At 37.8% G+C, this 18,880-nt stretch overlaps 1 protein-coding gene across 18 annotated transcripts in view; it reads left to right on the top strand.

The window, feature by feature from the left end:
• The window catches only part of ank1a (ankyrin 1, erythrocytic a), a 136,635-nt gene that overhangs the window by 49,277 nt on the left and 68,478 nt on the right, over nt 1-18,880 (top strand). For 12 of the 18 annotated variants that reach the window (XM_079871501.1, XM_079871498.1, XM_079871496.1 and 9 more), the window contains exons 2-3: nt 2,237-2,329; nt 15,350-15,448. In XM_079871501.1, coding sequence (XP_079727627.1) covers nt 2,237-2,329; nt 15,350-15,448 — 192 coding nt within the window. Of the gene's footprint in view, nt 1-2,236; nt 2,330-10,314; nt 10,454-10,676; nt 10,736-15,349; nt 15,449-18,880 lie in introns of those variants that run through there. The other 6 variants (XM_079871492.1, XM_079871489.1, XM_079871491.1 and 3 more) reach the window with 4 other exon arrangements.

Genomic DNA, 18,880 nt, shown 5'->3' with positions numbered 1-18,880 from the left:
GACCGAAAACAGGATATAAATACAGGTATGAGCGCTGGCTGAAATAACATAATTTTTATTCATATCTTGCACATCTACTGCAGTCAGATTCACCCGTGTTCACTCTGAAGGAATCACTCACATGGCTGGGCACTTGTAATGACACATCAAGGATGTTAAGAGGCTAAAAGCAGGTTTAAAACTTGCCCCATTGAAGTCAACAGGGTGCACATTTTAAAAAGAGGATAACACGGTGTAGGCAACACCGATTTTTGTCGTTGTTCTCTGTACTGACAGCACTACAAATGTACAAAAAAATGAGCTCAATGTTAAAATTGACCGGAGTTTTCCTTTAAAATCCTCCACATTTTATTTCCTAGCGTATCAGAGAGAAATGCAGAAGCACGTTGATCTGCAGTCACGGGTCTTTCATGCGGAGACTCTCCTCATATTAATGCATAATGATGCACTGAAAAGTTAATGGCCAAACGGATCTTTTTAAAAGTCCACATTGTTATTGCAGATGAAATACAACACAGATAACATTACATAGATAGTTTTTATCAGATTAAATTAGTCACTCAAACCCTTATCTAAACCCTTAACCGTCGGTAGTGGGTTTTTTTTTTCACGTCGGTAGTTTTTTAACACTTTTTACTCGTGTTTGTAGCTCCTCCTCCAAAGCGCAGTTGGTTGTGGGTAATATTAGCTGTTATAGTGAGCACGATCCACACTTCGAAAATCCACCGGAAATAGTAGACCATCCGGGGACTTTTGACATACTCTTTTCAACATACTATTCTTTGGGACACACTTATTCTAATCTCACGTACTGTTCAGGATGGTTAGTATGGTCATTGAGAAGCAGGGCTAGAGTTCAGGTGGCATGCTAGAGCTTGCTAGTAGCCTATACGCCGAGTTTTGATGAATTTTTCTCGTGGAAGTCTCACTACAGTCCAGTGATGAAATATGCGTGTCCTGGAAATGGGAAACCTCAGGTGCCCCTTCACTCGCTGTCTCCTCATGGAAAGGTTAAAGGAACACGCAGACTTTTTGGGACTTTAGCTTATTCACCGTATCCCCCAGAGTTAGATAAGTCCATACATACCCTTTTCATCCCCGTGTGTGTAAATCACTCCGCCGAAGTAGCAGTGCTTCGCCTTCTGAGAATATAGTTCCCAGTATGTATACGGTTAGAAGATGCCTGTGTCTCATGTGACCTTGTTATTTGTGCACGCTGTGACTATACAAATCACATGTAAATAGGAAAATGTTGGTGTTATTTTGTTACTTATTGGGAGCAGTATGCTAGCTGGAGCCGTTTACCTCCAGTCTTTGTGCTAAGCTAGGCTAGTGGTGGGTGCGTCAGACAGAGTTACGACACACACGGAGATGAGAAGGGTATGTATGGACTTATCTAACTCTGGAAGATACGGTGAATAAGCTAAAGTCCCAAAAAGTTGCCGTGTTCCTTTAAGCAGGCTCTGGTGTAGATGGCTCTTTTTCTCCTTCTCGCTCATTTTTCCGTGATTTCTTAAAAAAGCGTAATATTGAACTTTGTGCATCCATGCTAATGAACTAATGAATAATTTGTGCGGATTTTACGTGCAACAACACGTTAATCAAACCAATACATTTTGAAAACAGCCGTTGCATTTTACAGCTCAGCATTGGTCAATCTATCAATTAGAGTAACAAGTCAACAATTCCTTAATTTTTTATTTCAAGCAGTCAGTAATCTGGAGTATCGAACCGTGACCCGTAAACCGAGGTACGTACCGAACCGTGACTTCTGTGGTCCGTTACACCCCTAGTAGGAAGATGATTATAGTATATATTCCCATAGGGGGAAACACAAATGAGATCTCAACTGTCTTCCTTGAAAGGAATTGTGTGGGGAAAAAAAGTTGATACTTCAATGAGACCAAACTGAGAACTGCATTTGAATTATCCTCTGAACCACCAATTTCCCCCTGGATTTGTTTGTGCCTCTTTGTCCTCCTGCACTTTCCTCTCATTCTGCCTCTCTTTTTCATGTTTGTCTGCCTTTTCTCGTTATGTGAACTGACTAATTCAAGCGTAGGCTCTTTTTTTTTTATTATTCATGTTAAGATATAGTTGGGACTCTTTTCTCTCTTTTCTCCAGCTCTGTGTCTCTCTCTGTCGCTCTCTCTGTATCTGTCTCTCGCTCTCTGTTTTTACCTCAAGAGTGTGAAGATTTAATGGCTTCTTGTGTTTATGTCGTGTGTCCTTTTAGGCCCACGTCGTTCATCGCTGGCTAATCGATCAGGACAATAGTGTGAGCTCTGAGCTGCCGGATGGCCAGGGAGTGTGGCACTATGAGGAAACAGTAAATATCTGCAACATATATCTAAATTTTTATTCTCATATTTCTATATATATACATATACATATTGTATATGGCGTTATCTGTCACTAGAAATGCTTCTGTCATTGTTGTTAGTGTTTTGTTGGTGTAGTGGTTCTAATTTCATCCGCATTTTTTTTCTTGTGAATTTGATTTTAGCACCATAAAGTTTTTATGTAACATTCAGTTTAACAAACTCTGGTTTTATTTGAGAGTTTCGTATTACTGTTTGGTGTTAGACTGGCTTTTTGTTTAAGTAAGGGTAGATGTGGTCGTGGTCTAGACAAGTTTTTTGTTGGTTTATTTGTTTATTTGGTTTTCTATCAGTTTCACCTATAGATATTTTTGTGGTTGCGTTCAGATTTTGAGTTCTGTTTTTGTGATGTGTGGATTATTTTTGCGTTTATTAGTGTACTCACACAGCATATAAAAAGAGTCCACGGGCAAAAAAATGAAAATAAATACCAATACATCACGTTAGTGACATAAACTACATAAACAGTATGGGTAAAATACAATAAGGCTTAAAGTAAAATGAACCTATTTTACCTGTGGGTTCTTAAAGTGTACTTTTCACATGTTTTGATGTGTTACTCACAAACACTTTATCATGTGAACACATTTATATCCAGACACCTATGCATGCACTGACGTGTGTTCACATTATCCACATCTTTCCATGTTGTGCAGTGAGAGCTGAATCTGAGTGGTGAGTGAGGTTCAGTTGGTTTCATCTGTGTTTTAGTTTCACATCTGTGCTTGTGGTGTGTGTTCATGTGCTGTGATAGTGCTCATTTCATAGTATGTGTGTTGTGTTGTGGATTTGATGTTTAGTGTAGTGTTAGTGTTTCTGTTTACACAATGCTTTGACTATCTTTGACTCAGGTAAGTCTCCAGTTTTTATTTATTGATCTGAATTAAAGACAGATTTCCAAGTCATCTTCTTATCATAATTCTGAATTATTTTAGAATAGTTTGTAAAACAGTTTTGTTGTGGTCATGAGCTCGAGGATGTAGAGAGTGGGGTAAGATGTGTCACAGTGGGGTAAGATGTGTCACTGTGGGTAAGCTGTGTCACAGCACATTTGTGCAAAGATGCGCAATTTGTTGTCAAGTAACGGCACATTCACAAATGCCTGTTATTGAGATAAGCACGAGAAAAGTGATACGATTTTTTTTTCTTTTTTTTTTTTTCTACAATTTAGGTCAAATAAATTTTATGTCACAGCAAATGTATCAAGTTGTTTGATTATCCACTTGTTTATTTTTTAAAAAAATTGTGAAATACTATTAGAATTAGAGTTACAGTTAGTATTTTTAGTACATTCAAATATTTTGAATATAAAACTTTTTCTTACTGTAAATGTGAATAATGTGCCGCAAAAGAAGACTGGGATGTGTTATATTTTTTCAGTTAATTTTAATTATTATTATTTGAAATGTGAATGCTTTATATATTCTCCATTCAAACATGGTTGCATGTTATTGACACTTTATTCTAATTTCAGCTGATAACAGACATCCTGAAACATATTTAGGTGTGGCACATCTTACCCCAATCTTACTCCACTGTCCCCTATATTAAAAGCCCTAAATTATCTATCCAAACAAGCACAATACACAATATGTAAAAGAATATGACACTTTTTTTAGAGGCTGAAAGATGTCTACACTGGAAGTCAGCCACACACAGAGATGCAACAACACGAGGTCATGCCCGTTATTATCAACAAATCTGTTCTCACTGCAAGTGACGTGATGGGATGCACCAGGGTAGATGAGACATAATATTAAATATGTATAATTAAATAAATATAAATATATAATATTAAAGCAAACATTTATAAAGTTAGATTGTTTTTTAATCAACATCAAAGATTACTGGATAAAATTTATATGAATGAATGATGGGAAGCTTATATCTTCCTGTAACTGGTCATCATTACTTTAAAGTTTTAAAATTTTTGCAATTTTAAAAGTACAAATATTCCATGCAATATGTCAAATAATAATAATCTGCATGCATAAAACATAATAATAATAAATAATATTTAAAATAGTTGGATGGCATCTTCTCAAAAGTGCTTCAAGTCAACTACATGCTTGATTGATTGATTTTGCAAGTTACTTTAGTTGCAGTTATCAATTGGGTGAGTTAATATGAATTATAGTTATTTTAAGCCTTTATTAAAATACCTTATGACTGATACATCAAAGGTAGCTTCTGGCCTTCTAAATTAAAGTTCATATTTCATTTTCTTACCATATATCTAACCACTGTTTTAGCAATTATTGTGTATTATGTGTAAAAATTCCACCAAATGCCATGCAATAAATAAATAGAAATAAAGTAGGATACAAAGTTTTTCACCCATTTTACTGTTGCTGAGTTTAGTCTAAAGCTCACAGCGTTGATCCGACTTTGGTCACTTCCAATGAAGACGTGTTTTAGGCCTGTACAAATATTATTCTGTCCTTAATTAACCATTTGTGTCTACTTGTGTATGTGTTTATTTGGTCAGATTTTTTCCTAATAAGATTTAGAAGTCAGCATTAAATTTCAAGTTCTCTGATATGTTTCACTGATTGACTCATGTCACATTTATCAAGCAATGTCATGTTTTCTTGCTCTCATGTCTCAAAAATGAATTTACTGTTTGCTTAGGTAAATGATCCTCAATGGATAATTATGCCTTATTTAATGTTCATGTTACATACTGTGTGCAATGCATAAGAGGTTGTTCTTTTAGCCAAATGAAACGCTTTGTTGAAATGGAAAAGGCCATAGAAAATATGAAAAGGGCTGTGATAGATTGTGTTCTGTTCTACCCAATCCCTAGAGCTGCCCAACAAGAGCTTACTTTTAAATGACAAAATGTGGGATTTTAAACATGCACTTTAAAAGTGAACTCATTCAATACAATTGAGTGCACATCTTTTTTTTCACAAGGGTCTAAACCAAAAGTCAAAAACCTCACATACCACTGAATTATATGATTTTACTATTTAAAGAATGTTGTGCTTAATGTTCCCCTCAAGAACAACAAAAAAAAATCCTTATTCATTAGAAGATTTGTTTTAATGATAAATGAAAGCAATAGAAATCCGTATTGGATATCTAATGGCAAAATATACTTCTTCAGGTTTGGCAGGCCGTGTTCGTATTGTCACACTGACTTCTGATAAAAAGGAGCCTGACTCTTCTCTTCAATTTGTTTGATTCAGTTGTTCTGTTCTACTGATGAAAACTGAATCTGAAACATGAACTGACTATATTGTGTGGTCCAAGCCTAACGTATAAGTATTCCTACATTGTCATCCTTGTTTGTCCTGAAAAAAGATTGTTTTTAGGGGTAAGGTTTGAGGTTAGTGGCTTGAACAACATTATTATCCACCATAATTCTCTCTGATTTTAGAGGTTGGATATGTTAGGTTATTGTTTGGTTATATGTTAGGATATGTTTGGATATTTCAGTTAGGTTAAGGCAATGGGTTGGGGCTATAATTGATTGATGGGAATGCTGTGCCTGGGATAAGAAAGGATGGTGATCAAGAGATCCATGTCCTACTTAAAATACAACATCAAGGGATCCAGATCAAGGAAGTTAGCCATGTCTTGATCAGTAAGACAATGCTGCAGTCTTTAACACCTCAGTGTTTAATTCTGGTCTTGATTAGGCCCCATTTGTCTCACAAGGACTGGGTGTTGACTCGCTGGATACTTGGCAGGTGCAGGCTTGGCTCTCCGCCTGGCTTGCTTCTGAAGCACCTCTCATTATGTGTGTTTGTGTTGGTAGCTTTTACTGCTTTTATTCTGCAGAATCTCTCCCGGAGTTTTGTCCATTATTTAAGAGCATTTGTTGATGGTATGGATTGTATGTCAGAGTAGCATGTGGTAAAATGTCTATACAAAAAGTAAGTAAAGGTGAGATGACAGCAGGACTAAGGAGGATGCCTGCCTGTAGTCATGCCTTCTTGATTTACCATTTTTAGCCTTGCCTACCTTCATGCTGAGGTAATTGTGCAACACATTCCTCATCTGAAGCCTTTATTCTCTTGCAGTTGAAGACCATGTTCAGAATATTTCTCTCATACCCTCTAAAGAGATGGATCAAGATGTCCTCAAAGCACTTGAATGGGGCAAGTGCACTCTATTCCCAACTTTCCTGTCAGCTCAATATTTGTACCCTCTGTGGCAAACCTTTCATGATTCCAAGTCTTGGTTGGATTCTGCTGCATACTTGTCTTTAAGAAACAGTGTATGGATATTGGATGGTGAACAGGTAGAGGTGTGGAAAAGATGTCAAGATGGAGTAATCATTCCTGAACAGATTCCCTATCCTGTTCCTGGAGGGCCACTATCCTGCAGAATTTAGCTCAAACCACAATTACACAATCTCAATCAAGGTAATCAAGGTCTTCAGGATTACTAGAAACTTCAAGGCAGATTTGTTTGGGGCAAGTTGGAGCTAAACTCCAGAACCAGGATTGTACACCCCTGGATGAGATGATCAGGAGCTGAAAAGGACACTCAACTGAAGATAACACGACGGTGGAATACAGGACACAGTTGTGAAGCATCACTCTCTGCCAGCCACCTAAAAGATGCTAGGAAAACATAAAGGTAAGGTTTTCAAGACATCAACTACGAAATATGCTTGCTTTTTGCAACTGTGAAGACATCAGACAATTCCAAAGAGGATTAACCCAGGATTAATCAGTTGTTGTATTCTGGATCTAAACTCTTACTTCATGTTCCACCTAAGCTCTTTTCTCTCCTCTTCCTGGTGTATCTGGGTACAGAGGAACGTAATTTACTGCCTGACCATTAACCACTATCAACTCCTTACCAGGACCTACCAGGAGCATGTTGACATCGTGGCTCATGGCTGGCTTTGCTGTATTGGTCATGCTTCATGTTAGGCCTTTGTGATCAACACAAGCATGCAATTCAGAAAATTACCTCATAGGAAAAGTGGTTCAAACATGTACAGATACAATTAAAACCTGACTTTCAAAGTTGATTTGGGTTTGCGGACAGAAAGTTGCCCAGCACTGCTGTATGAGATAAGGTGTGGAAGTTAATCAAATTTAACATGTTGGCATGGACTGGATGTAGGAGGGTGCTTGTCTGCCTTGTAAGCCAGAACAAGTGTAATGAATTTCACCTTAGCTTGAATAGAGAATCAGTGAAGGGACGGTCTGATGACAAAGTACAGTACTTAGGTTCAATATCAGCTGAGGAACTTGAGGAAGAACTGAGGTTACACTGAGAGACTGGACAGGAATGATAAACTGTATGTAGAATGGGACCTGTACTATGATCTGAGCAGCTTGTCTAGAAAGAAAAGGTCTGACTCTGCAGACAGAATGAATTGACTGCACACTGTCAGAAAAACGTGCAAAAATGTAACGTTTCGAAGTACAACAGCTTGTAACTGGGGCAGTACCCTTAAAAGCACAACTTTGTACTTTGTACTAAATTGTGCATATTAGTACTAAGCAGGGAGAATAAGGTACAGAGATGTCCTTTTGAGGTTACTGACCCAGATGAGCTGTTGTACCCCCTAAAGGTACATTATTTTCTGAGAGTGTGGATAGTATGTGGGATGCATATGACAGACCGTTGTCCAGTTGGGTGCCAAGGTTCTTGGCTTTATGTGTGGGGAAATGACTGTGTTGTCTATGATGATGACTTGGCAAGGATGTTTTTTGGCTGGGATGTAGAGCAGGGTAGTTTTCAGTGAATTCCACTTCAGATGATCGGCATTTATCCATGCACAAATACTTCCAGACATTTACAGGTGATAACTTTAACCAAGCAATTTGGTATGAAGTCAGAATACTAGTACTAATCTTTGTGGAACGTGAATGGGTAGTTGGTGTGGAGATCAAGCAGATCCTTTTTTATGATATCTGGTTATTTATGTTCTAAGCCTGTAATGTCTACTTCATTGAGGGTAAAGAGGAGGATTTGGTGGTTCACAGTATTGAATGCTGCTGATAGATATGATGCTATATAGTAGAATGCATGACTGATGACAGTCTTTTCCTGGTGTACTTCAGCCATGCTTCTGGGTGCTTTTAGATTAAGTGAAAACAAAACATTAGGACAATGCCACATTGCAGCAGAGACTGTATGCACAACAGTAGCACAGAATAATAACAGGCTCATTGACTGCTTCTTACGCTTGTTACGCATGACAAATACAGCACCCTCTAGTGGCTTGTACTAAGTCCTTTTTACCAATGATGTGCCGTGTGTCCTCTTAGCATTTACTTAGTAACATGCAATTTGAGCAACAAAGAATATTAATGTCTACAGTTCTAAATATTATTAGACATGTTTTTGTGTTGATACAATTGAGCTTTAAGTATTTCAATAGAACATTTTCCTCACTGTAACTAAAAATTAAAATGATACTTCAACGGCCATGGTAAATACTACATTAAATTTTAAGTTAGATTTTCACCAAACCTTATCGTATACCCACAGAACACTTGAGATATATGACACGTGTAGCATGGGATCATTCTGTGACACTTTTGTCTTTTTTATGACTTTATTTCAATTTTAGGGTGAACGATCCCTTCAGTTGCAACAACAACATATTCTCAAACACAAGTAGTGCAGTTATAAGATTAACCCTTACATTTTGGCATTGATAGTTTAAAGTTAAAATAGCAATCACATTAGTTAAGATAGTTAAAAGCAATCACATTAGCGAAATTTAGGCAAAATTTTGTGTGCAAAAAATGGTCCATTGTCAGTAGTACTGCGATATATAAAGCACAGCTCACACTGAAGTCTCGTGGCTAACTTGAACCCGTTGAGGAATCTCAGCGAGGAAATGCAAAATCCCAATTGTGTGGATTCTTATTGAAATGACTGGATTTTAAGCATGGAAATTTGCAAAGCAACGGTAAATGTGCACCTAAATATGTAAAAATCTATATGTATATATCCATAGTGTATAATAAATATGATTTTGTCATAAAAACATACTGCACAACAGGAATAACTCATTTGTGGTCACATTAGAGAAATGTCATGCATGCAACAACAAAAAAGTCCATTGTCTATTATCAATAGTGTAAAGTTGTATGAAGCAAAACTTACACAGAAGTCACTTTCAAACCAAACAGAAATGACTGGATTTTGCCCACGCAAGTTTGCAGAGCAGCTGTAAATGTGACCTCACCTTTATTTCTTGAAAGAATCAAAGACGAGTACTCTTGATTCTTGAGTCACCTCAAACGGCCTTGTGATTCACTGCCATTGCAATAAATCCCCTACAAAGGGAATCACTGGCAATCCCAATTCCTCAATGCCAAGCTGCTCGCTAGAAAATTACCCCATTTTAATTGATAACCTTAGTTCTAGATGTACTTTCTCTCCGTCCACTTCTGCAACACATATTTATTTGGGTGCATACCGTTGGCATAGATGTGCTTTTCCCAGCATGGGCCTAGGAGAGAGAGGACGGAGGGGCCTTTTCAGGCTGGGAGTGACAGATCTTTTATTGAAAGAGACTGGGCCCCCCTCATACACACACACACACATACACACCATGCCCTCCCCATCCGTGTCTGGGCCATTGTCACCAGGCTTGGTACTCCTGAAGTACCCCCCACCCCACCCCTCCGAGGGTCTTTGTCACTGTAAGTCCCTCTGCAGACTGAAACAGTGCCAAAGCTCAGATACACACACACATAATGTGTCCTTTTCCCTATAGCTCATTCAGAAAGGCCCTTTGCTTGTCAGAATGCATCGGGCAGGTCTGCGCAGATCGAGAACGCTCTACGGAATGGAAAAATGGTGAGAGAGACTTATGCCATTATCTAGTTTTGGCTAGAAGTGTGTGTGTCGATATTGACAGCATTCCTCTGGAGATAAACCCTCTGGCCTCAAAGCCCCCAGCCCCACCCATCCCCTCACAAGTGTAAGTGTGTGTGTGTGTGTGTGTGTGTGTGGGTGGGTGTGTGCGTGCAGGGGGAAAGGGGCAGTGCCCGGACCCCTACACCCAGATAGTGTAACAGGAAAGCAGTGAGGCAAAGACATAGAGAGGGTGCACTGGGATGCCAATGAACACCATCATTTGTGGAGTAAGTACAACTTTCCTAAATATTCCTTCATCTACTTTGTTGTTGTTTTTAGATGTTGCGAAGATTCTCGAATTGGTGTAGGCTAGCTCATGTCTCCAACTTACCTTTGCCCAAAAATACTTCATTGTTGTCCATGGAGGCATGTTGCTTTTGAACCCCAACCCTAACTATTATATGCAGTCATATTTTTTCTATCTTTTTTACAAATTATTTTACATTGCAGAGAAAGAGAGAGAGAGGGAGAGAGAGGGGAATCTGCATTGTTGCAAAATGATCTATCAAGTAAGTTAAAAAGATGCTTTGTGTCGTAACATGAAATTGAACTGGTTGTACTGTAAGTGCAGCATGACAGAATTAACCAGATTACACCAATAAAAGTCATTTATAAGCTCCTAAATATGGCAATTGCACATTTGTATTCTTTACATATTGTGCAAAGGATAATTATTTACATATTGTGCAAAGAATATGCATGGGACTAAAAAGTAAGACTAAGGATACAACTTTTCACATTTATACATGAGAGGGAAAAAAAGTTAAAAGGTGTTAATGGAGACTTTCAAATTGTGAATTTAAGATGCTTTTCATTTGCCGTGGCACGAACAGAAACACATTGATGTTTCCACTTGATGCAGGGTTTAATCAAAGTTTCACCTTCATCTTTACATAAGTGACTGGAAATCTCACATTAGATTTGTTCTTTGATGCAAATTTAACTTGTTCCCAAAACGTTGGACACTTGAATAACAAATAAAATGTATTTCTTTCTTATTTTAAAATATCAAATTAAGTGGCATCTTAACCAAATGATTTTCAAATGAGATTTTAGTGGATGTATGAAGTCAGTTCTCCTCAAGTTCACACAGGTTCCCCAGCACCTTGCACTTGCCTATTTTGAAACTAAAATTTAAACTTTCAAAAAAAAAAAAAAAAAAAAACTCTATTATTGTTCTTTAAAACAAGTGCAATGCAATTCACAGACTTTTAAATGTAGCTTAAATATACAAATTCTGGCTTAAATTCTACACCTTAAAATAAAGTGTAACCCTTAACACTTTAAAGGCCATTTACACGACCTACACCTAAAAACAGAAAACTTTTTATGCATTTTGGCCATTCATTTACACGACAACAGCGTTTTGGGGGCCTGAAAATGCAAACTTTTGAAAATGGGTTTCAAAGTGCAAGTTTTTGAAAATGATCCCGTTATCGTCTCAGTGTAAACTACAAAAACGTGACGTCATATGCATGTGTTTTACGCGTTCAGTCTATAGATGCATAGTCTTTCTTTACAAAGTGACATCGCCATCTACTGGCCTGGCAGCAGAATACAGCGTTTTTAATCGTCTTCGTGGATCTGTGTGAGCGGGAATCGTTTTGACAATGTTGTCGTCTGAACTCGAAAAACCCAAAGGAAAAGCATTTCCATTTTTAGTACATCATTGTCATCTAAACATACCTTTAATGTGTCCTTGTTACACTGCAATTACACAAAGATGTACTGAGCAACATTAATTAACATCATGTACTGTACGGTTAGGTTTAGTGTTAGTTGCTTGAAATTATGCATACAGTAATTAACTGTTACAGTCTTAACACATGGAACATTAGTAACAAGGACACAATGAAATAAAGTGTAACTAAACACTTATAAAGGTTTATTTACACTTATAAAATATATTTGTACTTTATTTGTTTCCGCTAATTATAATTCATGGTTTCATTGTGCATTTATCATTCAATTGCAAACATCACTGAAAGCATATTTTCTCTGTAGATAAAACATACAACAGTAGTTATCTGTAGCAGGAATGGTCAGTGAAACGAGTTATTACGTTACCCATGCACACATAAAAAGCAGTTATTACGCATTCTGTAGATTTCTCAGTTGGTGGGAGAGTTTTTATGTTGTGTGTGAGTTAAAGGTTTTTACCGGAGCTGCACTGAAAGACTGGAATGTTCATGATAGTTTAGCTCTCCACAGCAATGCATGAAGTGCAAAACATTTATGATCCTGGATAATACATCCACTTCATCATCTGAACTTCCCACGTGGAGAAGGAGGAAGGCAGCAATTTTAAAACAACTACAGTTAGCAGAAAGAGTCTCAGTCATGCAAGATTTAAGTATATATTGCTAATGCACGAATACAGCAATGCAATATTATGTGCGAGTGGAATTTTATGGATCCTCATTCATGGGAAATGCGCATCACCACCTGTTCTCGCTGCTGTTCGCTATGCAAGCAGAGTTATTTTGACGGATTGAACCCTCTGTGTGTTTCCCCTTCATCTATGTGTGTGTTTCTCAGCAGAGGGGAATTTAGAGACCCGTTCCTCCGCTTGCTCTGTCTCTCTCTCGGATGCAGTCATAAACACACACACTGCAGTGTTGCGTCTCAGTGATGATGTCATCCTGTCTGCTGCAGTACTCTTGATCTTAGAGAGAGGGGGGAAAGCTGGGGTGGGTGCTAACAGGCTTATTTATCCTTTTTCCTAAAATTATTATAGGTTTTATTAGCTATATTACACGTTATCATTTGCTTTTTTCAAGATTATTACAGCATTGCATCGAAAGCTTGATCATTCACAGTGAAGAATCAACAGGACTGCATTGCTCTAATAAATGTCCATTTATTTTGCTTCTAAAATCATGCTTTCATAACAGTACTTGTTAGGATGCATTTTCCTATGAAAACCTATCTATTGTGGCAGCTGTTGAATCATGCAATATTAATAACCATGAGGAGGTTTAGATTTTGGTGGACGCTCATTCTTTATTTCTGCTTTATTTCACTGAGGGAATTTCCATTTTGAACTGGAAGGGTCAAAACAGCATCTTTTGCTGCGTTTGGTTTGTTGTCTTGGAGGTGTGGAGAGTTTGGCAACCCAGAGGCAAAGTATTAGGTGTGGTCTACATGATCGCCTCCTCTGCCTTATCATCTGCAAACACACTCATATACTGTACAGCGAATGCACTTTTTACTGAAATGACTAAAAACAAAAAAATCTAGACTGGAGGACTAAAACTTCAAGATTTTAATCATCTTAATTATTGAGATGTCACACTTCCTAATGTTTTTAGCAGTAACCCACAAAAACCAACCAACTTATATACCAACCTATGACTTTGATCAAATAAGCAAAACATTGATTTTCAGACTAAATCAAACTAAAATTAATTAGATTTGAAATATCAGACTTTTTATGGATGGCATGATGCCGTTTCTTTTGTTTTGTCTGGGCAAAATAGCATTTGGTGTTAGGATAGACAACTGTAAAAATCATATGTAAAAAATTAAATAAAACATAGAGCATCCATGCATGCTTTTTGTGCCAATATTTCCTATAAGCATTGCCTCTGCACAACAGGAGGTGGAGTGTGTGACTGTTCAGGTTTCATGTTCAGGTTAAAGTTTTTAGTGGTAAATTCAAAAGTCATACAAGGTCAGAACGTGGTGACGTCAGCTCCGCTACTTTAAATTGTATTTCTATGTAAACATGCACTAGACAGACGCCCGAGTGCTCTCGAGCCAGAGAGATGGGGGGTGAAAAATTGTGCTCCTAATTCTTGGGAGGTCACCAAGTCATCCCCATGCCAACTCACACTTTGTTGTTCTGCATGTGTGGCGTGTCTCCATGTACTTGTCGAGGATGTTTGATCAGTGAGAAGCCGTCCTGCTGCTAGGGAAGGTACACACTCTCACACATTCCGATTGTCATCGCCACAGCAACAACGGAACCGATACAATGTTACTTAAACTGATTCAAAAGAAAATCTCAGTTTCAAGGAGGTGTTGATTTGTGGAAATCTGTTCATATGCACTTAAGACACAGAAGCGTATCCACGGGTGGGATTAAAATCTAAGGCTGTTGGTTGGAATTTTTGTAAATGTGTATCTAAATTATTTTTCTAGAAATCTTTCAGTCTTTGGCTAAAGATGTGAAAGCTTCTTCGTACACTGAGTGAATTTATTGGACATAGGAAACCATGGTATAGTGATCAATGTTTTTTATTTCTTTTAATTAATTACACAATGTGATAGAATTCTCACACACCAGCTGCAGTTCCTTCATGAAAAAGCTGGTCTGTGGGTGAGAATGTGATTTTATGCCTGTGTTGCTGAATGTGATTAAGTATAAGTTTGTCTCCACGCACATACTGTATAATGTGTTATTATTTATTATTTGAGACTCGATGCCAAAAATTCTTAAGATGCTTTTTAAGATGCACTACTGAGAAGAGAAAAACTCGTTTAACTTTTTCCAATCTTTTTCCCAATCTTTTTCTCTTTCTATCCGCTGTCTGATCTCGAATTCTCTCTTTCTTTTGCAGTGTTACAGAGCTCAGTTGCACTGATCAGTGAATGAAGCACAGTTTCTTGGTTATACGTTTAATATTAAAAGACCCCATGAAAACAAAAAGAGTTTTGTCTATTAGAGACCATCTAAATGCTAGTGTACTTCTTAAAGTTGACAAAATAATCTTTTAGCAGATATACAGCACATTTGTCTTTCTCTTCCAGGAAGAAAATACCCTAAAATATTGATCTTCTTGGAAGGAAATTGTAAATTCATTTCATGGGAGCTTTACACTTTGGTGTGTGTACAGTAAATATGCATTTGTGTATTTAATGTTGAAAAGTGTGTCCTTTATTATTTTTTCTTAGTTTTTCTGGTGTTGCCCCATTTAGTTGTTGTTCCTGTCTTTAAAAAATTATACTACTATTAATCAAATGATCTTATTAAACACTCGTGAGATTCTACGAGTTTACAAGTCTATGAAAATACAGAATGGCTGGCCTATAAAGCCTTTCGTTTTCATGTTATGATTATGTCAAAAACTCTTATTTTATAAATTCTATCTTCCTGTATTACTTCCTGTATTTTTCCTCAGGATGCCACCACCAGTTTCCTCCGTGCAGCTCGCTCAGGTAATATGGACAAGGCTCTAGACCACATCAAGAATGGCATCGACATCAACACAGCCAATCAGGTAAGACTCCCTCAACTCAGCCAATCATGCCATCTGTGGTTTTTCAAAAGAGGAACACATTTGTCTGATTGACAGCTATCATTGTAGTCCATTGGGCTTCTGAAGCTTAGAGTCACAGTCAGGCTTCAGTAAGAGATGAAATGTCATCTTGCAGATCAGATCGTCTTACAGATAAATACGTGATCTTAAAAATGTGCTCTCAGAGTGTTTGAAAGGTTTGTTCCCTGATGAGAAATCCAGCTTAAAGGGCAACTATGCAGTTTTTTTCTAGCTTAATTTACCTTAACTGAAGTTTAGTTGCCAACAAGTTTTTACGACAGTGTTGTCAAATATCTATTCCGAAGCTGTAGGGGGAGCTCTATGGAGAAACCTGCTAGCAAAAAGCGAAGAAATTGCCAAAACTGCATAGCGCCACTTTAACCAAGCATGATTTCCATGTTGGTCCAGGCTGGTTTATGCTGGATAGAGTGATGGTGGACCAGTCATGCTGTTCTCAAGCAAAACTAAGCATCCCTTTTCTGGTCTCAGCATGCAAAACATGTCTTGTGCTGGTGACCCGCACACAGTTGCATGTGCTCATATATTGCACAGGGCCACCTTGCTCACATGTAGCGCGACATCATTATTCCTGTGAAGTGGCAATACTTCTTACTCTTTTAAAAATAAAGGTTCCAGAAGGAGAGTTTTCGCAAAGATGCAAAAGAGGAATCATTGTTTCACTTTATTTTGATGGTCCCTTTAACACATTCTGTTGACTAAGTAACATTGCACCTACCTGTACATGTCTACTAACTCTCATTAGAGTATTAGTAGAGTATTAGTAGACTGTTGGGTTCGGGTTAGAATAAGTTGACATTTAGTTGCAAAGTTACTTATAGTCAGTATAAAATCTGTTGAGGAGCATCACAATAAAGAGTTAGCAGATATGAATTAGACAGTCTACTAATACTCTAATGCGAGTTAGTTGATATGTAGGAGCAAAGTTACTTCAACAGAATATTCAAAAGGGACAATCAAAATAAAGTGTTACGGGAATCATTTTTGGTTTCCCAAAGAACCTTTGAGTGATCAGTTCTTAAAAGAACCATTTTTTTCTTAGTGTGAGGAACAATTAAAGAAAATCTACTATAAAGGACCTTTTGTAGAATGTAAAAGTTCTATGGATGTTAACAGTTCTTCATGGAACCATCAATGCCAATAAATAAACTTTCTGCCGAGCAGAAGAACCTTACCTATTATGGGAAGGGGATCCATATTTTTCTGGACTTCATTTCAGAAATGGCAAAGCACAGGGTAGAGAGCAACTTTGGGATAAGCCAGGGATTCGGTATGGAACGCCTTTCCCAGCCAGGGGTGCGTTTCCCGTACAACTATATAGCTCGCTGCTTAACTACCATAGTACGATGCATCGTTGGAGAAATCAACTAGCTAGTCACGACTGTTTCCCGAAACCGTCTGTCGCAAAGTATCGTTCAACCACGTTGGTTTATGACGTCTCGCACGTGGTGGACTAATAACTTATTTTAATTAATCTGTTTGAGATCGAATTAACACTAGATTTTGTCATATAAGTTACAGACATGGCATCTGAAGACCATTTCTATTTTTTCTCAGTTATTTTGCTTTATTACCAGACTCAATATTTGGCTCATTCTTACATAGTAGAGCACGTTCGCACATGCGCAGTCTTCAAAAAACGGTGCTTTAAATCTCTTGACAAACTAAACGACGTAAATTACATTGGTATGTATTCTAAATAAATAACACGGGTTGTACTGAATGTCATCTTGCTTATTTTGCTAAAGATAAGGATTTATTCAGTCTACATCTCATGTTAACTAGAAACTATGCTTCTAACCACAGCTCGAGAGCTGTCGTTCCAACCACACAAGTTTGCGATGCTGTTTGCGAACGTTCGTTGGAACGATGGTTTCGGGAAACACCAAATCGTTGAACTATGCTGATAACGATGGAACTTGCGACCATAGTTGGCTAACGATGCTTTCGGGAAACGCACCCCAGGTTAACAGGGAACTTCAACAGCAGTGAAACTGTATTCACAGTTGATGGCATCAATGCTATACATAAGTGATGGAGATCAGGAGAGTATAGGTTTAATCTTTATTGATAAATATGTTCTTCTTTAATGAACATATTCGGTTCATCTGAAGTTGATGTTTACGAGTTATATGGTGCGAGTTTGGACACTCCTGCATAGATTACGAGTCTTTTTACCTGATTTTTGTGCTGAAACAGTTGGTACATGATATGATGGTGGCAGTTGTATAAACATTTGCACTAAACATGGAGTCAGAAGAGGAGATAGCTTTGCCATAGCTTTGGATATGGATTCTTCAAGCTGAGGAAATCAATGCCTGTTCCGATTTCCAATAGTGATATCTGGTTCATGAAAGAGCTGGCTCTTTTCAATGAACCTGTTCAATCAGTTCGCAAATTGCACTGAATGATTCATTAGAGAATTGGACTGATCCGATTGTAGCTGTTTTTGACTCAACAACTCACAATGATCCAATTCAAATGATCGGGTCTGAGCAAGTCTTCATATCTGACTCTAAATGTGCCAAGACTCGTGAGATTCCCAGAGCTTGAGTACGTGTGACTGACGGCCTGAAAGTAAGATACTAATGCTGATTTTTATAATGACTGTCCATTATTTCTGAACTAAATGTACTGTAACAGGGTGAGCTGCCCTGTCTTAACAGGTAGCCAACTGGATATATTTACTTACCTACTTTACCTTAGTGGACCTGTGGGGGAAAAAATGATTGTAAATGTTCTGTTTCCATGCCTGAATCCACTTTTTAATGGCACTGCATGTCTATTATGCACAAATGCTATTGTGTGTATGCCCAGTAGTTGCATTCATGTCCACTTGTTTTCCCTGTAGCCTGTTTTTACCCTGACATTTCCTGCTGTGGGGTGGGTCTATCAGGAACGCCAGCAGTAATTGAGATGATAATGCCCTTTGATTAATGACCGCATGTGTTGTGAGTGATGACTTCAGCGCTTTTCTCCATTTAGTCCTCATACTGTAGCAAACGTGTGAGCAGGTCCTCAGAGCTCTCTGGAGGGTTTCAGTGACCCCGACTACATGCACCGCTGAGCTCGTTGAAAAACTCCTTAAGCTGCAAGACACTGGAGCTAGGATACGTGAAGGCTATACTGGAAAATAATATATTCTTAGTTAGTATTATTGTCTTGCCCTCCATTAAAATATATACTTAAAGCAAGATATGCTCACTTGACAAACAAACTTGTTAAGAGTTAATTTCAGTAAATATATCTTGAATTAAATGTACTATTCTTACAGCATAAGTAAAATGTTTTACTTTCTTTTTTAAGTTTAAATCTAATACGGTTCCCTATCAGTCGGTCACTCACGATGTACGTCTCCATACGTGGGTTACCGTA

This window comes from Squalius cephalus (genome assembly GCF_949319135.1).
Source record: "Squalius cephalus genome assembly, chromosome: 5".
In the NCBI taxonomy this organism is placed as follows: Eukaryota; Metazoa; Chordata; class Actinopteri; order Cypriniformes; family Leuciscidae; genus Squalius; species Squalius cephalus.
The sequence above is the reverse complement of the archived record's forward strand: the minus strand, read 5'-3'. Positions and strand labels throughout refer to the sequence as shown.